Raw genomic sequence first — 26,313 nt, forward strand, 5'->3', positions numbered from 1 at the left:
AGCTCCTCCAGTTCTAGGATATTTTCTTTAATAATTTCTCCACCTCATTTTCTTTTTCTGAAATTCCTTTTAGATATTGGAGCTCTGGGTTGATCTGCTAATTCCTCCACTTCCCTTCACTCCCTTTCTTCCTTTCTTTCCTCCCCACTTCCTTCCCTCTTCTGCCTTCCTTCCTTCCGTGGCCCTCTTTCCTTCTCTCCCCGCCATCCTCTCCCTTCCCTTTCTGTCTTTGATTTTTGTTTGTCTTTTTACTTTCTGGGAAAGTTTCTCAACTTAGCTTCCAACACTTACTGAGTTTAAAAATTTTAGTCATTCTGTTTTAAATGTCTCAGAGTTTTTATGTTGTCCTGTTTTAAAGTACTATTCTGTTGTTGCTTTAGGGTTATAATTTCTAATCTTATATCTCTGAGGATGTTAATTATAACTTTTGTTACTGTTTTGTTTCTTATTTCTTCTGTGCCTTACATTGTCTCTGCTTCTTCAGAGTTACTTTTGTCTGTTGTTTAGTATCTGTCTTCATTGTTGGAAGATTTCATCAAATGACTGTTGATCCTTGGTTGTCGATTCAGATTGAGGAGTGAGGCCCCAAGGAGCCGTTGAAACTCTGCAGTAGGGCTTGTGGAATGGTGCGTTTCTTTCTGTCTGAAGTGGAAAACTATATTTTTCATGAGAGAACTTGAGGGTAAGGTTCTTCTCTGGGGCCTTTATGTTTTTCTTCAGAAGGATCCTGTAGGTCAGGGGTCAGCAGACTTTTTCTGTTAAGGACCAGACAGTAAATATTTTAGGCTTTGTGAGACAAGAGACAAAATTGAGGATATTTTATAAGAGGAGAGAAAACAAATTTCCACAAATTTTTTTGTTGACCAAATTCAAACTTTATGTTTGGACACTGAAATATGAATTTCCCATAATTTTTAAGTGTCATGAAATACTACTCTTTAAAATTTTTCTCCAACTATCTGAAAATGTACAAATTACTCTTAGCTTTAGTCCATATAAAAATAGGCTGTGGGATGAGTTTGGCACCCAGGCTGTAGTTTGCAGACCCCTGCTCTAAGGATATACCTGGTAGCATAGAGGCTGGTTGGGGTGGAATGTTCACATTCTACCATCCTGTGTGTAGATTTTAATTTAATCTCCTTTTATTTCAGCTCCTCAGCCCTGCATGCCTTTATTGTAGTTGGTATCCAACTGTAGAGCCTCTGTGGTTTATGTTCTCCAAAGATTCAGTCTCCTGCAAGGGTGGAGAAGGGATTATTGTCTTGACTGTATGGAATAGGGTGAACATGGGGGTCTAACTCCTTTTTCTTGTGTTTTCAACCAATCTCCCAGCTGTAGCTTCCTCACTTCACTCCTGCCACCCTGGATGCCGGGAGTCTCTGGTTCCAGAGCCTTCTTGGGGTTCTACAGAGCAAACCAGCTTGCTTCTTATTGCAGACACGTAGGCTTTACTTTCCTCCATCCATCAAGTCATGTTCCATCCCTCCATCCTCTGCCCATCTTCATTTATTGTAACTTGGTTTCATAGAAAATAGAGGTTTTTTTTTTTTTTTTTTTGGTTTGTTTATTTTCCTTTTTTTTTTAGGGGAGTTTGGGAGGAAAAAGGAACAGAAAGGTCTTTCTTCTGCCCTGTGAAAACTTGAAATCAAATTCAGGCTTTTACAAGCCTCCAGTTAGCATATTCCTTAGATTTGGATAGGTTCCAAAGTCACAGATGGACAGCTACATTTTTTTTGTAATATTGTCTTCCTCAGCTTGCTTCTCCAACTCCCCATCCTTCTTCTTCTCCTTTGATCTCCTCCCCCGCCCCCCGCCAAGTAACTGAGTGTTCTACGTTTTCAACCTACTCAGCACTTCAGCTTGAGTTTCATAGGCATCTCAAACACAGCATAGCCAAGATGAAATTTTTGATTTCTACCCCTCTTCCCCAAACTGAATGGCAATGGGTTTTTTATGGGTTCCCCACACTGACCTCTCCTCAGTCTTCCCTTTCTTACCAGGCACCATCATCTGTAAGAATGCTCCTTTAGAAACAAGTCAGACCAGGTTCTTTTGATTAAGCCCATTAGTAACTTCCCACTGCTCTTAGAATGGATTCAGATATCTCTCAATATGACCTACAACCCTGCATGATGCAACCTCTGGTAGCTTCTCCAGCCCACCTCCTGTAACTCGCTCTTGCCCACTACTCTTCAGTCCTTCTTTCTTTTCTTCTTTTAAGAGGCTTTATCTCTGGGTTTTTGTCGAGGCTGACTCCTTCTCATTCTTCAGCTCTCTGTTGAGATGCCACTGTCCCCAAGATGCCTTTCCTAATGACCCTGTATAGAAGGCTACGTCTCCATCTCAGTCATACTGTCCCAATCTGTAATGCTTGCCTCCATAGTACTTTTAACTTGCTGTAATTCAACTTGTATATTTAGCTAGTTTGCCTCAGTCACTAGGATTGTATTAAGAAGTATGTGTGTCTGGTTCACTGTTGTATTTTCATCACCTAGTACTGTGCTCAGCATACAGCAGGCACTTGAACAAATAGTAGTTGAATCCATGAATAGACTCCTGGAAGGCAGAGCCTCAAGTGATCTCAAAGGACATGCCCGCCATTGCTTCTGGAGACCTAGGGATTATAACATCTTTAAATCTCTAACGCCACCACCCGCACTGTGGTGGCTTGCGTGTTGCTGTGATTGTGGAAGCTGTGCCACTGGTATCTCAAATATCAGGAGGGTCACCCATGATGGACAGGTTTCTGTACAGCTTCCAGACTAAGACAGACTAGGAAAGAAGGCCTGGTGATCTGCTTCCAAAAATTAGCCAGTGAAAACCGTATGGATCACAACAGAATATTGTCCAGTATAATGCTGAAAGATGAGCCCCCTAGATTGGAAGGCACTCAAAATACACAATGGCTGCAACAATAGACTTGAGCATACCAACTATTGTGAAGATGGCACAGGACCGGGCAATGTTTCATTTTGTTGTACATGGAGTCGACATGTGTTGGAGCCAACTAGATGGCAACTAACAACAACAAATCACTAATTCAGCAACAATTATGTGCTTCCACTCTGGGGTAGAAGCAGACCCTGGGGTTACTAGAGTGTACCAAACAGACTATGAGTCGGAATTAACCCAATGCCAACTGGTTTGATTTTTGGTTCAGGGACCTTACACTTTAGAATTTAAAACTCTAGAGATGAGGAGTATGGTATTCAGCTATTCTTCTGGCAGCCTTTAATCTCTTAGCTGCTCTTTTTTGCTTTTCCACTTTCCTTTGACCCCACCCCAGTTGGCTCTGAGCACTCCTATGGCTCCTCTTGCTCCCATCTGCTCTTAACCATGCGCCATAAATCCTAATTTGATAGTTAATTCATCTGCTAAGCAGTTGAGCTTTCCCCCTCCAACCAAAGCTCTGGAATGTTAAATAAGGGCAGATTAGGTGTGGTCTCTTCTCTCTGGTTTCTATCCCATACAGCCATTTAACACTTAACCCAACCCCTCTATTCAGCTGAATTCTCCTTTGCTAACCCAATGTGGCATATGCCAAAACTTAGACATATTCCAAACTGATTTTTTGAAAGCTTAGTTTACTTTATCCCTCCAAAGCCTAAAATACCTCGTCACACAAGATATTCTTTGTGGCTTTTGTTTGGGGGAGAGACCAAACCACAGTGTGTATGTGTATGTATACACTCATATATTTAACCCCCACCCCATGTGTATTATAGCCCTGGTGGCACAGTGGTTAAAGTGCTTGGCTGCTACCCGAAAGGTGGGCAGTTCAACCCCACCAGTTGCTCCATGGGGGAAAGATGTGGCAGTCTGCTTCCATAAAGATTTACAGCCTTGGAAACACTATGGGGCAGTTCTACTCTGTCCTACAGGGTTGCTGTGAGTCAGAATGGACTCGACAGCAGTGGGTAATGTATATTATATCTATTCTTCTGCTGGATTTCCTGTATTTGTATATTTCTATACTTAGCACAGTATTGGGATCCAGCGGAACTTTAATTTGTCCTGCTGTGCCATCCAAATACCAAAGGACAATGTGAAGCAGCTGAATTGCAGAATTTGGAAGATTACTTAACATCACATTTGAATTGCTTAATTTAATTTTTTCTTTGAATCAGTTGCTAAGCAGCTGGGAAAACAGGGAAAAACCAGCAAGGCTAATTTGGTTCTGTTACTAGTATGTTAACATCTGATATATTTACATAGACAGTTGGTTGTAAATACACTTAGTCCAATGCAATTCTCAGTTTCGCCCAAGGGAAATAATTGGGGTGGAAGGTATAGCAAGGCTTTGGTTGGATTGGCCGTGCTTAAATCTCCGCTTTCACCGTTGGTGAGTGTAAAGTTATCTGAAGTGTGGAGCCTGTGTTGTAGCCCATTTTTCAAGTGAGGACTTGACTTGGTCATACTGTGAAGCTGGAAAGTGGTGCTTTCCATTGCTTGTGGTCCCTCAGCAGCATAGAATCAGCCTGATTGTTCCCCAAATCGACTTAAAACAATTTTTTTTAAATGAACTATGTTAGAGGGGAAAAATAGGCCATTTTACTCTCAATGTCTTCTTATTTATGAAATTTGAAATTATGAGCCCCATTTGGTCCACAAACTAAGTAATGTGTCAAATGTTACTACAGGTGACTTAAATGTTTCGAATGCTTTTTTTGTTTTTAAGTTGTGCTTATCAAGGAAGTCACCCTGACCTAGCCCAGATGTCACCATCTGTCCTGTGTCAAAGATAGTCCATTTAATGCTGGCCAACAGGCTCGTGGTGTGTGTGATTGTTTATGAGGTGAATGGAGAGTTCACATCCATCAAGCTGGTAGATAAAGCACATCTTCCGCAATGATGTCATAAAGTTGCCACTGATGTAGTAAACGACAGTGACCTGTGCCTTCCTTAAGAGTTGGAGAGAGCAGCTCTATCTGTTAAACTTATTTCCTGGTCTGTCGTTTGTTCTCTAAAGACCATAGTCTGTGTCTTTCATGTACAATAAAAACTTACTTTAAGTCGACAAATCTTTAAGAGTCTTGATAAAGATTGATATCATTGATCTTATATTTACTTAAAAGGAGCCCTGGTGGTGCCGTGGTTAAGCACTTGGCTGCTAACCAAAAGGTCGGTAGTTCGAACCCACCAGCTGTTCTGTGTGAGAAAAGACCTGGCATTTTGCTCTCATAAATATTACAGCCTAGGAAACCCTATGGAGCAGTTCTACTCTGTCACATGCGGTTGCTATGATTGGAATCGACTTGACGGCACACAGCAACAACCACAGATTTATAACTGCCTATGGCTATGTAGAAATATTGAGTGAAGAAGGAGATTGTAGAAATGGGGAAAGTACCTTTTACTTCTACAATTAAAGGATTTTTTTTTTCCTAAATAATGTTAACTTTTTGTGTGTTTAGTACATGGTACAAATTTGTTGATCCCGACTAGAGGAAAGGCTGACCTGAATTAGAGGAAAGTCTTAATGTTTATGTACTTGACGACAATAAGAGTTTTTCTTACTTTGAGACAGTTATTAGGCTAGGACAATAATTTAGATATTTACCTATTCAAGGTCCTTTAAATGAGTCTGTTTTTAATAATTGAAAAATAATACACAGTAGATTAAATTCCCTGAAAAGCCTGTTCTGAACTACTTTCAGGGTTTAATTTTTCTGAATTTGAGTATTCATTCCAAATTTTTAAAAAAAGTAAAAAAAAAAAAAATTTCTTAGTTGAAGGTTTACAGAGCAAACTAGTTTCTCATTAAACAATTAATACACATATTGTTTTGTGATATTGGTTGCCAACCCCACGACGTGTCAACACACTCCCCTTTTCGACCTTGGGTTCGCCATTATCAGCTTTCCTGTCCCCTCCTGCCTTCTTATCCTTGTCCCTGGGCTAGTGTGCTCATTAGTATCTAATTTTGTTTTATGGGCCTGTCTAATCTTTGACTGAAGGGTGAACCTCAGGAGTGACTTCATTACTGAGATATAAGGGTGTCTGGGGGCCATACTCTTGGGGTTTCTCCAGTCTCTGTCAGACCGGTAAGTCTGGTCTTTTTTTGTGTGTGTGTGAGTTAGAGTTTTGTTCTATATTTTTCTTCAGCTCTGTCTGGGACCCTCTATTGTGATCCCTGTCAGAGCAGTCATTGTTGGTAGCTGGACACCATCTAGTTGTGCTGGACTCAGTCTGGTGGAGGCTGTGGAACTTTTGGTCCGTTAGTTCTTTAGACAAATCTTTCCCTTGTATCTTTGGTTTTCTTCATTCTCTCTTGCTCCAGATGGAGTGAGACCAGTGGAGTATCTTAGATGGCTGCTCACAGGCTTTTTTTTTTTTTTTAAATTGTACTTCAGGTAAAGGCTTACAGAACAAATAGTTTCTCATGAAACAGTGGTACACGTATTGTTTTATGACATTGGTTAACAACCCCACAACATGTCAACCCTCTCCCTTCTCGACCTTTTTTTTTTTTGGGGTGAAAGCATACATAGCCAAAGATACACCATTTCAAAAATTTGTACATGCACAGTTCAGTGACGTTGACTACGCTCTTCCAATTGTGCTCCTATTCTCACTTTAGATGAAGGCTTACAGAACAAAATAGTTTCTCATTTAACAGTTACTACACATGTTGCCGTATGACAATGGTTAACAACCTCACAACACATCAACACTATCCTTACTCAACCTTGGGTTCCCTATCACCAGCTTCTCTGTCCCCTTCTGCCTTCTGGCCCTTGTCCCTGGACTGCTGTAGCTCATTAGTCCCATTTTGTTTTATGGGGCAGTCCACTCCCAGGATGAACGGTGAACCTCGGAGATGACTTCACCGCTGAGCTAAAAGGGTGTTTGGGGGCCATACACTCAGGGTTTCTCCAGTCTCCTTTAGGCCAGTAAATCTGGTCTTTTTTTTTTTGTGAGTTAGAATTTTGTTCTACATCCTTCTCCAGCTCTGTCCAGAACCCTCTGTTGTGATCCTGGTCAGAGCAGTCAGTGGTGGTAGCCGGGCACCATCTAGCTGTACTGGACTCAGTCTCGTGAAGGCCTTGGTAGCTGTGGTCCATTAGTCCTTCGGACTAATCTTTTCCTTGTATCCTGTTCTTTTCATTCTCCCTTGCTCCCGAAGGGATGAGACCAGTGGAATATCTTAGATGGCTGCTCACAGGCTTTTAAGACCCCAGACACTACTCACCAAGGTAGAATATAGAACATTTTCTTTGTAAATTGTGTTATGCCAGTTGAGCTAGATGTTCCCCAAGACCATGGTCGCCACAGCCCTCAGCCCAGTAATTGGGTACCTCAGGGAGTTTGGATGTGTCTATGGAGCTTCCATGACCTTGCCTTGGACAAGTTGTGCTGGCTTCCCTAGTATTGTGTATTGTCTTACCCTTCACCAAAATTACCACTTATCTATTGTCTATTTAGTGTTTTTTCCTCCCCACCTCTCCCCTCCCTTGTAACCATCAAAGATTGTTGCCTTTTGTGTGTAGACCTTTTCATGAGTTTTTATAATAGTGGTCTCATACAATATTTGTCCTTTTGTGATTGACTTATTTCACTCAGCATAACGCCTTCCAGATTCGTCCATGTTGTGACATGCTTTGCAGATTCATCATTGTTCTTTGTCGTTGCATAGTATTCTGTTGTGTGTGTATGTACCATACTTTTGTTTATCCATTCATCTGACGATGGGTACCTAGGTTGTTTCCATCTTTTTGCTACTGTGAACAATGCTACAATGAACATGGGTGTGCATATGTCTATTTGTGTGATGGCTCTTATTTCTCTAGGATATATTCCTAGGAGTGGGATTGCTGGATCATATGGTATTTCTATTTCTAGCTTTTTAAGGAAGTGCCATATTGTTTTCCAAAGTGTTTGTACCACTTTGCATTCCCACCAACAGTGCATAAAAGTTCCAGTCTCCCCACAACCTCGCCAACATTTGTTATGTTCTGGTTTTTTTTTTTTAGTTCATGCCAGTAATGTTGGGGTGAGATGGTATCTGATTGTGGTTTTAATTTTCATTTCTCTAATGGCTAGTGATCACTAGCATTTCCTCATGTATCTGTTAGCCAGTTGAATGTCTTTTTTGATGAAGTGTCTGTTCATATCCTTTGCTCATTTTTCAAATGGATTATTTGTCTTTTTGTTGTAGAGGTGTTGGACTTTCCTGTAGATTTCAGAGATTAGACCTTTGTTGGATTGTTGTAGCCAAAAAATTTTTTCCAGTCTGTACGTTCTCTTTTCACTCTTGGTGAAGTCTTTTGATGAGCGTAAGTGTTTAATTTTTAGAAGATCCCAGTTATCTAGCTTATCTTCTGGTGTTTATGTATTGTTGGTTATGGTTTGTATCCTGTTAATGTCATGTATTAAGGCCTCTAGTGTTGACCCTATTTTTTCTTCTATGATCTTTATAGTTTTTGGTTTTATATTTAGGTTCTTTGATCCATTTTGGATTAGTTTTTTGTATGGTGTAAAGTATGGGTCCTGTTTCATTTTTTTGCAGACGGACATGGAGTTTTGCCAGTGCCATTTTGTAAAAAGTCACTCCAAATTTATTAATTTTACTCTATAAATACTTAACATTGGAAAAGTCAGTATGTTAAAATATAAACTTTTCAGGGATATCAGTTTTAATTATGTCCTAGGGCAGTGATTTCTAAACTCTTTTGATGGTATATTTCATTAAAAAAAATTTGGTCAGTGTACCCCTAGAGTATGTATATGTGTGTACGTGTGTGTGTGTATACTTAAAAGCTATGCATGTATTACTATACTAGTATATTGTGTATATTATGAAAACAAACAAGAAAATAGAAGTTAATGAAAAAGATTAACATTAACTAATAGTATGTTATTGTTGTTGTTAGGTTCCATTGAATTGGTTCCAACTCATAGCAACCCTATTTACAGCAAAATGAAACACTGCCTGGTTCTGTGCCATTCTCACAGTTGTTTATATGTGTGAGCCCATTGTTGGAGTCACTGTATCAGTCCATCTCATTGAGGGTCTTCCTCTTTTTTGCTGACCCTCTACTTTACCAAGCATAATGTCCTTCTCCCAGGGACTGGTCCCTCCTGATAACATGTCCCAAGTACATGAGACGAAACCTCACCATCCCCACACAGGAGCATTCTGGCTGTACTTCTTCCAAGACAGATTTGTTTGTTCTTCTGGAAGTGTGTCCATGGTATATTCAACATTTTTCATCAATACCATAATTCAAAGGCATCAGTTCTTCTTCGGTCTTCCTTATTCATTGGCCAGCTTTCACATGCATACGAGGTGATTGAAAACAGCATGGCTTGGGTCAGGTACACTTTAGTCCTCCAAGTGACACCTTTGCTTTTTAACACTTTAAAGAGATCTTTTGCAGCAGATTTGCACAATGCAATATGTCATTTGGTTTCTTGATTGCTGCTTCTATGTGTGTTGATTGTCCGTCCAAGGAAAATCAAATCCTTAACAACTTCCATCTTTTCTCCGTTTATCATGATGTTGCTTACTGGTCGGGTTGTGAGGATTTTTGTTTTCTTTATGTTGAGATGTAATCCATACTGAAGGCTGTAGTCTTTGATCTTGATCGGTGCTTCGAGTCTTCTTTACCTTCAGCAAGTGAAGCTGTATCATCTGCATATCACAGGTTGTTAATGAGTTTTCCTCCAATCCTGATACCGTGTTCTTCTTCATATAGTCTGGCTTCTCAAATTATTTGCTCCACATTCAGATCAGTGGTTAAGGTGATTGGCTGCTAACTGAAAGGTCAGCAGTTTGAAACCACCAGTGCCTCTGCTGGAGAAAGATGTGGCAGTCTGCTTCTGTAGAGATTTACAGCCTTGGAAATCCTGTGGGGTCGCTATGAGTCAGAATTGACTTGATGGCAGTGGGTTTGGTTTTTTTTTATACAGACTGAATAAGTATGGTGAAATGATACAACCCTGATGCACATCTTTTCTGGTTTTAAACCACTCAGTTTCCACTTGTTCTGTTTGAACAACTGCCTCTTGGTCAAAGTACAGGTTCTGAATTCTATTGGATCACCTTTCTTTGGAATGGTACCAAATATGGATCATTTCCAGTTGGTTGACCAGGTAGCTGTCTTCCAAATTTCATGGCATAGACAAATGAGTACTTCCAGCATTGCATCCATTTGTTGAAACATCTCAATTGGTATTCTGTCAATTCCTGGAGCCTTGTTTTTCACCAGTGCCTTTAGTGCAGCCCGGACTTCCTCCTTCAGTACTATTAGTTCTTGATCATATGCTACCTCCTAAAATGGTTGAACATCAACTAACTTTTTTTGGAATGATGACTTTGTGTATTCCTTCCATCTTCTTTTGATGCTTCCTGCATCATTCAGTATTTTCCCCATAGAATCCTTCAGTATTACAACTTGAGGCTTGAATCTTTTCTTCCGTTCTTTCAGCTTGAGAAATACTGAGTGTGTTCTTCTCTTTTGTTTTCTAACTCCAGGTCTTTGCACATGTCATTATAATACTTTACTTTGGCTTCTGGAGCTGCCCTTTGAAATCTTCTGTTCAGCTCTTTGACTACATCATTTCTTTCTTTCACTTTAGCTACTCTACGTTCAACAGTGAGTTTCAGAGTCTCTTCTGACATCCATTTTGGTCTTTGCTTTCTTTCCTGTCTTTTTAATGACTGTCTTAGTTATCTAATGCTGCTGTAACAGAACTACCACAAGCAGATGGCTTTTACAAAGAGAAATTTACTCTCTCACAGTCTAGGAGCCTAGAAATCCAAATACAGTGTGCCAGCTCCAGGGGAAGTCTTTCTCTCTCTATTGGCCCTGGAGGAAGGTCTTTGTCATCAGTCTTCCCCTGATCAAGGAGCTTCTCAGCACAGGAACCCTGGGTCCAAAGAATGTGCTGTACTTCTGGCGCTGCTTTCTTGGTGGTATGAGGTCCCCATGTCTCTCTGCTCACTTCTTTCTTTTATATCTCAAAAGAGATTGTCTTAAGACACAACCTAATGTTGTAGATTGAGTCCCGCCTCATTAACATAACTGCCACTAATCCCACCTCATTAACATCATAGAGGTAGGGTTTACAACGCATAAGAAAATCACATCAGATGACAAAATGGTAGACAATCGTACAATACTGGGAATCATGGCCTAGCCAAGTTGATTCACATTTTTGGGGGACACAACTCAATCTATAACAGTGACCTTTTGCTTTCTTCACGTATGATGTCCATGAGGTCATCCCAAAACTTGTCTGGTCTTCTGTTATCGGTGTTCAATTTGTCAAATCTGTTCTTGAGACGGTCTCTAAATTCAGGTGGGATATACTCAAGGTTGTACTTTATCTTAATAATGTAGTATTCTGTTAATCATGCTGGCTTCATGTCATCATTAATACTTTAAGGCACATAGGTAGCCAAGGATAAGGTTCATCATTAAAGAGAATATCTTAAGAGATTTGCTTCATGATTACTAATTTCTGGGTGATTTTTTTCATATCTGATTAAATCATTATTATTTTTACCTTATAATGGCTGACAAAAGGAATAAGGGAAGTGTCAGTTCTGCCAGTTCAACCCGTTCCTGGGTTTGCATCACTACTGTTGTCATCAGTGTTTTGATTTCTTTGCAGAAATCATTTAAAGCCACTTGTCTGTTCTGTGACCGTTGGTTTAAGCAATGTAAGATCTTGTATAAACCCACATAAATCCAAGCGTACCTAAACTGAAACACATCACGATACTTTGAGAATGAGAGGACAAGGGCAGGCATCACCCCAAATGCCAGTCCAAATATTCTCTATCTGCACCCCAGACTGATTTGCATAGGACACTCATGTAGCAGTGCCCCCAGAGATCCATATAAATAAGCTTTTATAGTACTGTTTTGAATGTAGTTTGGTTTAAGAAAATTGAATTTGTATAAGAAAATGCTTGTACGTATTGTTGCATATAGTGAGGATATTTGTCTGTTGTAAAGGAAAGGCGACAACTATGGGATGGTAGAAAGAAAACTGCGGTTGGACTCTGAGTCCCAGACCTGCCACTAGCTGGCTATGCGATAACGGACAATTGAGTTTCTTTCTGTAAGCCTCCGTTTCCTCATCTGTAACCCCACACAGTGGTAGTGAGAATTAACTTTAACAAGAGAGGCTTGTAAAAGGGCATTGTAGTTTATAATTTATCCTCACATGTAATAGAATTCATAAAACCTTATATAAATAAAGGAGACCTGGTGGCGCAGTGGTTAAGAGCTTGACTATTAACCAAAAGGTCTGCAGTTCGACTCCACCAGCAGCTCCTTGGAAACCATATGGTTCTACTCTGTCCTGTATGGTCACTATGAGTCAGAATTGACTCGATGGCAGTGAGTTTGGTTTGTTTGTTTTTAATGTATAAATATAAGGGGAGCACTTTCTTCATAAGTGGAGGGAATATATATCTCAATAACAATTTTTGTTTGTTTGCTTGTTTCACTTCTAGACTGCCTCTTCAAGCTATGTCCCATGAATCGCTACTCAGCCCAGAAGCAGTTTTGGAAAGCTGCAAAGCCAGGGGCCAACAGCACAACAGATGCAGTGCTGCTCAACAAGCTACACGTAAGTACTGGATGCAGCTGTTGGCGATGAGGGTCTTGTGAGCGGCCAGTTGGATGGTGTCCAAGTGTAAGGGATGGGGGACTAGTTATGCAAATTTCCTCATTTGGTACCGATTTCCTTACGTTTTTTGATAAAGGAGTGAAAGGGAGATGGCCCTAAAGAGAGATGGGTTACAGTCACCTTGAGATGATGTGAGAGCTGGTTTCTTTTCAGCCATTCCCTTTTGGAGGTGGCTTTGGGGAAAGTAGTGGCCACAAGCACAAGACAGTTTGAAAGCAAACTGTCTAGATTTGCACCCTGGCTCCACCACTCACTAACTGGTCATCTTGGGCATGTTACCTATTTTGTACCTCTATTACCTCATTTGTAAAATGGGTATGATAATAATACCCACCTCAGAGGTCTTTGTGAGGATTCCATGAAATGAACCATAAAAGGTACAGGAATAATACCTGGCACATAATAAATGCTTAATATATGTTAGTTATTATCATTATATTTCCCTTGACTATTATTTGATATACAAGAGATGTGCTTATTACATTGCTGAAGTGCTGTGTTCTCCTAAACAATTGTTTGAACCTCTCTGAGCCCATTTCTCCATCTGTTAAATGATGACATAATTCTTCTAATATCCTGCACTGTGAGGATCATCTGTCTAGTTCTTCAGGATGCTTAGAAGAAGGACATTACATAAATCAGTGGAGTATTATTGAAATTTAACCCATTTCCTATCCCCCATCCTGATTTATTTTTCTCCATGATGTTTGTCATGATCTTTCTAATTTATTTTGCTGTCTTTCCCAAGGAGAATGTAAGCTACATGCGGGCAGATACATTTTTTTTTTCAGTTTTGCTCATTGCTGTATCCTCTGTGCCTGAAACAGAATTTGGCACATAGTAGCTACTCAAATATTTATTAACTGAATTAAAAAAATGCTGTTTCTCGGGGCTTAGTGATGATAGTCAGAGAAGTGGAATAACTGTGAGCACTGAAGAGCTCACTGGTCTTCCGTCTCAGCTCCCTTTGTTTTGATTGTTGTTGTTGCGTGCTGTTGAGTCAATTCCAACTCATAGCGACTTCATGTGATAGAATAGAACTGCCCCATAGAGTTTCCTAGGCTGTAATCTTTATGGGAGCAGATCATCAGGTCTTTCCCCCATGGAGCTGCTGGGTGGGTTCAAACTGCCAAGCTTTCGGTTAGCAGCCAAGCATTTAACTGTGTAGCCACCAGGGCTCCTGCTGTTTTGACTAGCATGGGGCAAAGTCGCAGCTCGCTGTGTTTGTTACAGTAAGGGTCAGCTGAAGACACTCTTTCATTTAGTATATATCATGTTAGATGGGGGTAAGAAGCTCCAGGTATGAGAGGAAAAGACCAGGTTCCTAACCTAGGCGAGTTTATAGTCCAGTTTGAGGACGCACAGCAGTCCACTCCCATTGTACTTAAAATGAAACCCAGGCTTTTTGCCATTATCTACAAGACTGTGCATGTGTAGACCCTGCTTTTCTCCCTAACCATCTCTGACCCTTCTGAACTATGCTCACTACACCAACCACATTGGCTTTATTTCATTTCATTTTACTTTTTGAACACCCCAAACTCTTACCAGTCTCCTGACCTTCGCCCTTTCAGTTTGTTTAGTTTAGAACATTGTTCCCGTGGCCTTTTTTAAGCTAGGACCTTTGCATCTTTCAAGCCTCAGCTTAAGTGTCATCTCAGCGAGGCCTTCCCCCCCCACCTTGTCTAAGTCATGTCCTGCTTGCTGTTGTCTCCCATAGCACCCTGTTTATGTCTCTCTCAGCATTGATCATAGTTTGCAGTTGCATTTAGTAGTTTCCTTAGTTATCATCTGTCACCCCATTTGAATGATAGCTCTACAGAGTCAGGGGCTGTGTCTGTCTTGTTCACCATTATATCCCCAGTGCCTATAATGCAGTAGATGCTTAACAAATATTTGTTGAATGAATGAATGAATGAGCACTGTGCTAGGTGTTGGAGATAAATCTGTGGCAGAGTCCTAACAATCTGGGAGCTTAATCTCTAATAAAGAATAAAGAGATAGTGACCATTCAGTGTGACAAGTACTGTCACAAGGAGAACCAACCACCTGAGGCTGTGGAAGCATAGAAGGGCCATCGAAATCCATCTTTGCTGGGTTAGTGTGGGAGATACAGTGATCAAGGAGGGCTTCCTAGAGGAAGAGGACGTGACAAGCCTCAGTCTGAGGCACTTGTAGAAGTTAGAAAGCAGGAGAGGAAGAAACAGGTTAAAGGCCTAGAGGCTAGAGATGGCTTTGAACACTTCAGGAATTGCAACATCTTTATTTTAACAGTTTTAGGGCAGACATTCTCAACCCCGACAGACCCATTACTCCCTCCAGATAGCACATATTATATAACTTTACAAACAAAATGAAATTCATAAATAACATAGCCTCCCTGGATTCTAAATTTACAAAAAAGAAGAATTATAAAAGAGAAATAAAAGACAAAAACAATGTGTTCTTCAGTCAATTCATGCTCAGGCACAACCACTCTAGAAGACCCAAACCAAACCTGTTGCTGTCCAGTTGATTCCAACTCTTAGTGACGGTATAGGACAGAGTAGAACTGGCCCACAGGGTTTCCAAGGAGGGGCTGGTGGATTCGAACTGCCGACCTTTTGGTTAGCAGCCAAATGCTTAAGCACTGCACCACCAGCCTCCATCTAGAAGATGTAAGGTAGTAAATACCTGCACCTATTTGCATAACCCCTGGGAAGGAGACTGCCGTAGACTGGGTGAGTACTGGCGATGCGAAAGCAGGTTATCCGTGGTAATGTTGTGAAGAATGCAGAGTACACCCTCTCATTTATTAAATGCTGGGTGGTGCAAAACAGTTAATGTGCTTGCTGCTAATCAAAAGGTTGGTGGTTTTCGAGTCCACCCAGAGGCAACTCGGAAAAAAGGCCTGGCGATCTACTTCCAAACAAATCAGTCATTGAAAACCCGATGGAGCACAGTTCTACCCTGACACATAAGGTCACTATGAACTGGGGTCAGTTCAACAGCAACTGGACTGTATTTTTGGAAAATATATTAATAATAGTGTTAATAAAACCATGCAAGACTATACTTTGTGTTGATATATAAAATGGAGTTAGATGCAGGCTCGGATAATGACAGACAGCTTTTTAACCTATGTGAATGTGTCTAGCCAGACATAAAATTGTATGGGATGAGCAACGGTCCATCTTTGTACAGGGATGTACCATGCATTTCAAGATATCCAGCTAGTTCCTGTCCACCGTCATTGTGATAATCTAGAATCACCCTGAAGTCTGTGCTAGGAACATGGGAGTTTAATCGAATGGATGGAGAAAGTTGCTCAATCCTGCAGATCTCCCAGGAGAGCTATTTAGGGCCTATGCCTATGGCTTTGTCTTTGTAGGTCTGCATGTCTTTGGTAGTCCTGCCTTTGCTTTTCTGGTATAGAAACCATTTGGTTCATTGAGATCTTATTCGCAGCTCTCAAACTCTTTATTATCCTGCACTAGGGGTTGTAAATTCAGAATCCTGTTGGCCAAGTGGGAAGCCAACAGAAATAAAAGGGGTTTGGTGGGCAGTGTTGCTAAGTGGAGTGTGCATGTGTGTGGGTCTGCAGGGGGCAGCTCTACCTCCCTGCTGTTACTGCGTGGGAAGGCGGGCCTAGGGCTGCCGCTAGGTCTTCTGAACCTTTTTCAGACAAGCTGAAAAAATCCATGCTTGTGTGTGTAATGTTGCTTTCTCTCTTTGTTTTCATGTTGATAACCAATTCAGTTTTTAAGGCTCAATACATAACACTCAATACCAACACTAAATGTCTCAGGTGGGATGTGGCTCTGAAGCCACCAGTTTGCAGTCTGCAACCTATATGTTATATTTTATCAGTAATTCCTTTCAAAGCTCCTTCCCATGAATGAGCTGTGAAAAAACAGCACACTTAAAAAAAATCCAATCCTAAAGGTGATCAAGAACTTTGAAGTCCTTATTTTTTTTAAAAAGCAAAAAACAAACCCCAACGAATTATCTCTTTTTTTTCTTTCATGCTCTTTGTGCTTTAAAAAAATTTTAAAGGAAACCACTCCTTTCCTTTGATTTAAGATTACTGGTGTGGCTTTCAGATCTTGGGGGTTGACTTTGTGCTTGAGCAGTTCCTACTTGCCTGCTTAGTGGGAGCTTTTCCCCCTAGTGTCCAAAAGTCATCTACGTGGCTCTGTGGTCTCCATACAGCCATTAAAGTGTTGTATTTTGGGCAGCCACTTGCCTTGGGGGGCCGATGGCCAGTCTCCAGTGGGTTTCATTTTTAGTTTTGTCAACTACTGTGCAGCACCCTGATCAAAGGTCAGATTGTTTTAAATTAATGCCATTTAAGGAATTGGTTGTCTAGACCACTTGACTTCCTTTGACTGGGATAAGCAGTGTGAACAGCACTTTGAAGGAGAATGACATCTAGTGGCTGATTACTGTGTGTGTTTATGCATGCCAATTCCCTCTGCAGGAATAACTGCACTGTACCTCTCCTGGTCATGATTTCCCAAAAGTCCCTTGGCAAAATGAGTTTGCCCGGGCTCCGCAAATTAGAAATTTGTTCTAAAGGCCCTGATTACCATTTCCAGACTGCAGTTTACCTATTGCCTTGAAGCAGACACTTACATTGTTTTCATTCTGAGAAAAGATCACTTAAATTAAGCCACAGCCTTGACTAGGTAAGAGGAACCAGAGAAGTGACAAGTCCTGATTATCTTTCAAAGCCTGCTTGTTTTCAGGAGGTTTAATTCAGTATCACATTACATAACTCAGAGCTGGGTGATCTTAAATAAATCCCCTTTCCCCACTGTTCCAGTGACATTTTTTGTAGTAATTTAATAAAGGTTTCTCTAGTTCTGAAATAAAGTAACAGGTGACTGGGTTGGGGTTGACCTTGATGTTGCTTAGGGAATATGGCCAATATCAGTGGTGAGTAATATTGATGGAGACCATAGCATAGAATGCCTTTTCTCCCTTAGAAATGAAAAAGCCACTTAGCCTATTGCATAAGGGAAAAGAGGGAAAAAACCGAACCAAACCCACTGCTGGTGAGTCGATTCTGACTCATAGTGACCCTATAGGACAGAGTAGAACTGCCCCATAGGGTTTCCAAGGCTGTAAACCTTTATGGAAGCAGACTGCCATACCTTTATCCCGAGGAGCAGCTGGTGGGTTAGAACCACCAACCTTTTGGTTGGCAGCCGAGTGCTGGAACCACTGCGCCACCAGGGCAGGATTTTAAATTTAAAAAGGTGACATATTTAGGATGGCTTTTTGAAAATCCAGGCCACTTGCCACAAGAACATGATGGTCAGTTTGTAGATGTAGTCTTTAGCATATTCCTTTCTTTCTTTGTTTTTGAAAAATTACACACATAATACGTAAGTATTACAGGAAGAAAAATTCCAAAATGCAGATGAGTAGGAAAAGGAAAGAAATAATTAATATGATGTCCAAATCTTACTCCTCAAAGATAACCTTGGTTTATATTTTGGTGTGGGCCCCACCCCACCCCTTGTTCTATCCCCAAGCCTCTAAGTGTTAAAGCATAATGGAAGCATGCTATCTTACTTCCATTTCTTTAACCTGCTTTTACTTATCATGTCGTGAATAATAGAAATCTCTATTCTCAATTTTAATGGCTACTCCATTTTAAGGCAGTACTGAAATTTTACATAACCAATCCTTATTTGAGAGCCCTGGAGGTGCAGTGGTTAAGAGTTCAGCTGCTAACCAAAATGTTGGCAGTTGGAATCCTCTGGTCGCACCTTAGAAACCCTATGGGGCAGTTCTGCTCTGTCCTGTAGGTTACTATGAGTCGGAACCAACTCAATGGCAATGGGTTTGGTTTTTTGGTTTAATCCTTATTTTAGGGGTAGTATTCAAGATGATAGTGGAGCCCTGGTGGCACAGTGGTTAAAAGCTCAGCTGTTAACCAAAAGGTTGGCAGTTCAAATCCACCAGCCGCTCCTTGGAAATCTTATGGGGCATTTCTACTCAGTCCTATAGGGTCACTGTGAGTCGGAATTGACTTGATGGCAACAACTATTCAGGATCATGACAATTTTTGCCTTTCTGAAAAAAAAGTTGTTACAGCCTTGTACATATGCCAGATTATTTGCTTCGGGGAAACTCCTAGAAGTTGAATTGCTAAGTCAGAATGATGCCCATTTTAAAGCATTTTGGTAGTTAATGCCAGATTATCCTCCAGAACAGTTGTACCAGTCCACTGTCTGGTAGTATGAGCCAGTCCTTGGCGTAACCTGAGGCATTTAACAAACCAAATCTCATTCTTTTCAAGGGTGGAACCAACTTTGATAAATCTTCAGTGGTGCTGCTATAGTTCTTACCTTAAAACCAGTTGCTAGCAGCTCCAACTCAGTGGTGTCAGAGGAGAACTGTGCTCCATAGCGTTTTCAATGGCTGATTTTCCAGAAGTAGATCACCAGGCCTTTCCTCCAGATTGCCTCTGGGTAGACTCGATCCCCCAACCTTTTGGTTCGTATCCGAGCACTTTAACTGTTTGCACCACCCAGGGACTCCAGTTCTTACTATCTTTTTATCTACCTATTACCTCACCTGCTGAACCTAAAAGTCATAATGGTTGTTTTTGTCTAAAACTGAACTTGATTTTGTGGGGAGAGTTATCTAAGGACTGGTGTGTGAACTAAAATGAACACATTTGGTATTTACACATTTAGCAAAAGATGAAATGAATTGCGGAGCTTTTTTTCTTAAACAAGAGAACTCATAAGTAAAGGAATTTATAGAAAAAAAGAATTTAAGGAACAATCCATAAGCTTAATGCATTTAATGTTCATTGAATAGGGATGTGTAGGCTCAGTCTTGATTAAACCTTTTAACAGCGTTTCAGATGTGATATTGGGTATTTTAAGAGACGTTCTTAAATATTTTTCCCCTAGTTTTGCTTCATTTTCTGTTATAATTTTAGCTTGTGTATGTTTTTAGCAAATGCCCTTGATTCTTTATAATTGCTGCTGTTTAATTAGTCTGAATTGGAATATGTGGCTTCTTGATGACTAATTTTACATTTTGTTTTAGATATGCCTGTGACCATTGGGTTGCTGCTTTTATACTTAGTCTAAGAGTAGGTAGGAGCTTAATATTTTAGATCAGTGTTTCTTAAAATGAGGCCATTGGAAATTCTTGACAGTAGGGGGAAGGTCCTTGAGAATTTTCCCTCTTAAATGGGGACCCTTGTATCTGCCGTTCATTACCAGTGCACCCTCATACACAGCCACCACCCATGTGTCAGTAGAAGCTTGTGTGCTGCTTTGATGTTGAACAAGTTGCAGAGGAGCTTCCAGACTAAGACAAACTAGGAAGAAAGGCCTGGAGATTTTCTTCTAAAAATCAGCCAATGAAAACCCTGTGGATTACAAAGGGTTCTATTTGCAACTGATCATGAGGATGGTGCAAGACCAGGCAGCATTTTGTTCTGTTGTGCATGGGGTCACCATGAGTTGGGCTGATTCCACAGCAGCTAACAACAATATATCACTTTAGTCCAGGAAACATTACTTCAGATTTCTTATGCTTAGAGCAGAGAAAAACGGTATTTGCATGTTGAAAAATGTCATGTTTTGTTTTATCGAATCCATTGATTTTTCTCCCTTTGACGTTTTTCCCCTCTTGAATTTCCAGCCCATATTAGCTAAGAACTGCTTAGTGGAAAGAATAAATGGCCGTCTACAAAGTATAAACCTTCATTCCAAGTAACAAATGGATTCAGTCCAATTTTTTTTGTTTCGTAAAACTACCTGCAGAACCTGTGGGTGCTGTAGAGACCTAGAGGGGTGAAGCAGGGGCATGAGAAAAGGGGGAACGGGAAGTGGTAGGAAATTCAGGGGTAGTGCTTATTGTTTATGGAGGGGAGTCCCTAGGTGGTACAAACAGTTAACATGCTCGGTTGCTAATCGAAAGGTTGAAGGTTTGAATCCACCCAGAAATGGCTTGAAAGAAAGGCCTGGCAATCTACTTCCAAAAACTCAGCCACCGAAAATGCTATGGAGCACAGTTCTCCACTGATGCACATGGGGTTGCCATGAGTCAGAGTCAACTCAGTGGCAATTCATTTGGTTTTGTGTCTTTTGGTTTATGGAGGGAGAAAGAGAGAGTTAAGGAGAACTGTGCTGAGACTGCTTGGAAGCCATGGATTGCCATGTTGTCTACACTGGTATTACTTCTGGACATATCTTCATCTCAGTGGATTTTATCCTTCATTGTAACTGAGAATAGCAGACTGGGAATTAATTTCAAAAGAGGGAGAGAGGGATGCCTCTGAATGGGCCATTGTTTTAAAGAGCTGAGACAGATGTGGTAAACTTGCAATGATCCGTGCTGATGTAGGCAGGTCCTGCCCCGTCTGTAATATGGTTTCTTTTTGATTTAAGATTGCTTCATGCAGTTTTGTTTTTCTCAGAAGATGTACCTTCCCTCTCCTATGCTTCAGGTAGAGGTGGAGCAGATGCTGACTTTTGAAGGAAACTGAAAGATACTTGACCTGGCCAACGTAGTTCACCTTTTGAAATCCTCATCGTTAGAACATTGCTTAGTTTTAGGAACTTGTGTATAATAGTAATGGTTAAAATTTTACTGAATTGATGGACTGTGCCTGCATATATCATCTCTAGTCTTTACAACAACCCTGCAAGGTTTGTGCTATCCCCATTTTGTGGAAGAGAATACTGTGGGAGGCTTTGTGAGATTAAGTGACCTGGCCAAGATAGTAAAACTGGTGTGTGGTAGAGCCCAGACCAAGCCCATGAGGGCCCTTTACTGTAAAAATGCAGGCGTATTACCTGGGAAAGAGGACTATTAACCCATTGGCATCTGGTAACATCTTGCCTCAAGGACAGGACCACACTGAAAAGGGGAAACTCTAGGAAAGAACATTGGAAGTCTTGCGAAGAATATGATTAGTCATCGGGTTTATCGTCCACCAGATTAGATCCTGAATTTCTTTCTTGTTGTTGTACTTCTGTTTCACCCTGTCTAGGTTTGGAGACAAGAGTTGGAACAACAGATTGCTTATTGCCTAGGATAAAGCTAGAACCCCTTTAGCACTGTTGTAATATGTTAACAGTATTTTCAGAGTTGTACAGGTAAAGGAGTGAAAAGTGACTCTTGAGGTTGGTGGCCCTGGCAAACCATTCTAGAAACCTCTGTTCAGCTTCACCATGATCCCTATCATGCTGAATTTGGACTGGACCTGTTTCCCAACGTAATTTATAAGAATTCAGTTTCCCACTGTGGGTTTGAGGATTATCTCTGCCACTTAATAGATGTGTGATTTTTAGAAAACACATTATTGAGGACAATTTCAAATGCACATAGAAGCAGAGGAAATAGTATTTACAAACCCCTTTTGTTCTCGTCATCCAACTATGTGATGTCAACCAAAGTTTTTAATCTCTCCAAGTCTATTTCTTCTTCTTTAAAATTGGGATAATGATATCCCCGTCAAGGAACTACTATGAAAAATAAATAAATTATAATTAACATCTAACACTAATAGCTAACACTTCATGAGTGCCACACTTGACCCACTCACTACGCTATATGATTCCTGGGATGTGGAGGTTTATCCTCATTTTACAAAAGAGGAAGCTGAGACTCACGGATGTTAAATAACACACTCAAGGTCCTAAAACCAGAAAGCACCAAAAACCAGGATTTGGATCCAGGTTTTACTCCAAAGCCATAGAAAGGTCTTTGACACATGATAAAGGGCCATGCAAATTCCGCACCCCCCCACCAAGCTTTTGGCTTAGGCTTACACTATACAAATGTCCATGAATTCCTTAAAGAGAAAAATAAGTCTTAAGAGAGCCAAAAAGGCCAGCAAAGGCAGACTGGGTTGGATTTCTGAACCTGTTGCTCATCGCCCTTAGCCTTGGGGTGTACTTGGGTATTTGCTTATTTCTGTGGTTCTTGTAAGTATTTGCTAACTGGGGACATTTGTTTTGCACTGCTGCAGAAAAATAGAACTCAGTGGTTCCTCTGTGTGACCCATCTTCCTTCTCCACTTACAGCACGCTGCAGACTTGGAAAAGAAGCAGAATGAGACAGAAAACAGGAAATTGCTGGGGACTGTCATTCAGTATGGCAATGTGATCCAGGTGGGTGATGTTTGCTCTTCTCTCCTGGAGCTGAAACATCACAAGGAATGGAACTGAAAAAAAAAAAAATGTATGAAACAGGGTTTGGATACCTTCACAGTAGGACTCCATGCAGACAGCTGGCTTATTGCACGAGGACCAGTTCTTGTTACGTATGACAGAGTCTCAGGCTTTTCAGTTGGCTGTCTCTCAGTACAGGAGTCGCTTCTCCTCCCCAGCACTGATAGTTTAGTCTATGTTCAAATATTTTAAATGAGAAGCTTCCTACCTGAAAAGGAGCCTGGCTATTGCACTTTTGTTCAACTTGCATTGTTTGAAAGTTCTTCCTAGTTGGTGAAAATTGACTTCCCTGTAACTTTTCTCTGTTTGTTCAAGAACTGTTCTCCAGACTTAATAAGGGCGATTTTGTACCTTCAGATAGAATATTTGATGATAGTTCTCATGTCTTTTCTCACAGGTTGTGGGCTTTGCTTGCTTATCTCTTATGTCTTTAAATATGCATGGGGATAAAGCAAAATCTAGGAAACAGCTGCCTCAGGCTTTGCTCAGATCATTCTGGGTCTGTCCCAGACTGGGAGGAGACAGGACTTGGGGAAGCCCAGTACCAAATTTGGTCTCTCTGGATTTGCCCAGTCACCAGATTGTTTTGACCCAGATACGAAGGACAGTAGTTGTCAATTTATGAGCATCAGACTCGTTTAGTTATCTTGCTTCATTGCTTCCCTTTTTGAAAGATTTTGCTTACCGTATAAACGTTACTAATTACAAAGCAATTCCTTCCCATTTTTATTCATATTAGGTTATAGAACAATGCTAATCAGCAGCATGGGGAAACTGGAATTGGCAAATTGGTGAAAGCAACCTTTTGTGGTTAAGTGGCTCATTTATGTTAGGCCTTTGGAAATAGTGAAAATAACTCCCAAAATCCTTTTGAAGTTAGGTCATGCTGATCTCACACCCCTTCTCCCTTCAGGTTCTATCCAATTGAGAATGGACACAAGGGGCCAGATGGGTATCAGTATCAGCTTTATTAATGGGCCGGGCCAGTGCCCTGAAACTCATAGTATAAAACATCTTAGATTCGAGAATATGGCTTAAACTGAGAATGAAAGAGGGGCATAGGGGATAAGAACATAACCTCTTAAGAGAATTCCAATTCAGGTTTTGTGATTTAATAACTGTAAGATTTGGGGCAAGAAATTATGCCATGCCTCAGTTTACTTGCTGGCAAAATGGGAATGATAATGGTGTCTATTTTCTAGGATGGTTGAAAGGTGCCTGTCACAGAGTAAGCTCTCAGTGCATATTAACTAGTATAAGTCATTGTTACTTCCCCAGGCCAGGATCTTGGGATTCACCTGTAGGTAATTTTGGTTTACAAATCAGCTCTGGGTCCAGTACTTGGACAGATGCATAGCAGATCAGGCCCAGTCCCCAGATGAACACTGAGGGCTTGGAAGGACATTGTGTTCTCCATGTCTGTCACCACCAGGGGATGTCAGGGACTCATGAATCAGCCAAGGTACTCCTCTACCTCCAACAATCCCATCAGAAGACTTGTGGACCACGTAAGACTGTTCTAGGAAGCATATCTGTTAACAGTAAAAAAAGACATATTAGCCTTTGGCACTAGAGTTCCATGCTGCCTTTACCATTTCTCCAGGAATTGTACAGTCTTTCATATTCCTTTCCATCTTCTCTTGTAGCCTGTTGAGTCAGGAAGCCTTGGCCAACTCTCCCTGGTCTAGACCTGCTATCAGACAAGTTGTTCTTCATCTAGATCCCCAGTCTTTCCGTCCCCTTCGTACATGAGCATTACCCAAGAATCAAGAATAAAGTGCTTGGAAATTCCAGGTGGAAATCCATGGCAGCCATGTTTTTGCCAATGAAATGGCAGTCTTATAATGGGACTACCTTGTAAATCAAACTGTTGCTTGTGCTCCGAAGTGCCCTTCCTTCATTCTGCCTGTGTGTCAAGGATTACTTGGGCTGCAGTTCCTTAGTCCTTTACACAGAGTTAGGTCCCTCCGCACCCACAGATGGCCATGAGCTGTTCCAGGCTGTTAGTGTACATGTCCTGAGCAACATCCACCTGGTCCAAGGCTATGTTGGGGAAAAAAGAAAATATTTTCTTTTCTACTCTGCCTTCTACTTCCCTCCCTGTGCTTTTCTTTCTTTCCTAGTTATTCCCGGCCTTAGGCAGTTTGTGAGTCTCTAACTTCATAAGCAGCCCAGTGGTTGGAGGAATGTTTAATACATATTTTATGTGACTGAGAGAGCAGTGGTGGAGAATTCAGGGACTTGCTGACACTCACCTTATTCTCTTCGTGGGTTTTTAGCTCCTGCATTTGAAAAGTAATAAATACCTAACTGTGAACAAGAGGCTTCCAGCGCTGCTGGAGAAGAATGCCATGAGAGTGACGTTGGACGAGGCTGGAAATGAAGGGTCCTGGTTTTATATTCAGCCATTCTACAAGCTGCGATCCATTGGAGACAGCGTAAGTGCAAACTTCAGGCTATGCCTCCAACCATCGCTGTATATCAGAGTCAACTAGGAGGGTTTTAAAGTTGGAATCAGAGGCTTCTCCTGTGTGAAGAGATGGGAATCACTATGGAAACTAATGTTTGGGAAACAAGGAAAACTGGAGAGAAGTGTGACCTAAATACAGAAACTGTGTTGTTCCTGGGCTTCTGAACAGAAACCTGTGAACAGCCCATTACTTCCGTCACTTTACCACAAAAACATCTATCATGTAATGATGTTCCAGGGAACATCCCTGTTATTCTCGATCCATTAATGGAATAAAAATGCCTTTCTGTTTTGGAAATGACCCATTAACTCATGGTTAGTAAAGGAAGTAGAATAGAAAAGAAGTAGATATAGCAGGAAAAGAGAGTGGATCTTAGGATTATCGTCTGATTTTTTTTGTCAATAAGCATGCAGGTTCTCCAGCCTATTCCAGTCACTGCAGTTGGCCAGTCACCTGAGGGGTTAAAGCCACAGGATTCCCTTTCGTGTGACTTAGAACAATTCTGCTATTTGTTAGCTCAATTAGTAAGCCATTACATGGGCATATACTTCACAATGAATTTGTTTAAATGTTATAAGCTGTGTTTCTGACCTTGTTTAAGATTCTGAAATAGTTTATTTTTACTAAAAAGAAATATGTGCCTTAACCAGCATAAATATCTTCTCAAAATACTCAACTAGCCTTAACCTAAAACTGGCTTTTTCCATTTTTCAGTATTGTCCTTTAAGTTTATAAGCATTAGGCAGTCTAGGTATGTGTTAGTTTGGGTGCTTGTGTGTGTGTGTGTGTGTGCGTTATATACAGTATACCAGAAGCATCTAGTACCAGGCCATGCCCTCACAGTTAGTGCACCATAAATATTGATCCTTAAAAGGAAAAGTCCAGTAAAAGTCCAGTCAAACTTAGGTTTATTTATTGTAGCATATACAGCTAAATTTTCTCAAACTCCAAATGAAGTTGTATTCCTTTGAGAAAATTTGGTTGTATATGCTCCCCAAATGTTTGCA

General features: G+C 40.8%; 1 protein-coding gene across 1 annotated transcript in view; it reads left to right on the plus strand.

The window, feature by feature from the left end:
• ITPR1 (inositol 1,4,5-trisphosphate receptor type 1) overlaps positions 1–26,313 on the plus strand; it is a 399,887-nt gene that overhangs the window by 146,342 nt on the left and 227,232 nt on the right. Inside the window, exons 5-7 of the mRNA XM_023735093.1 lie at positions 12,470–12,585; positions 22,689–22,775; positions 25,115–25,273. Coding sequence (XP_023590861.1) covers positions 12,470–12,585; positions 22,689–22,775; positions 25,115–25,273 — 362 coding nt within the window. The remainder of the gene's footprint in view (positions 1–12,469; positions 12,586–22,688; positions 22,776–25,114; positions 25,274–26,313) is intronic.

Source organism: Trichechus manatus, unplaced genomic scaffold (genome assembly GCF_000243295.1).
Source record: "Trichechus manatus latirostris isolate Lorelei unplaced genomic scaffold, TriManLat1.0 scaffold00001, whole genome shotgun sequence".
NCBI lineage: Eukaryota > Metazoa > Chordata > Mammalia > Sirenia > Trichechidae > Trichechus > Trichechus manatus.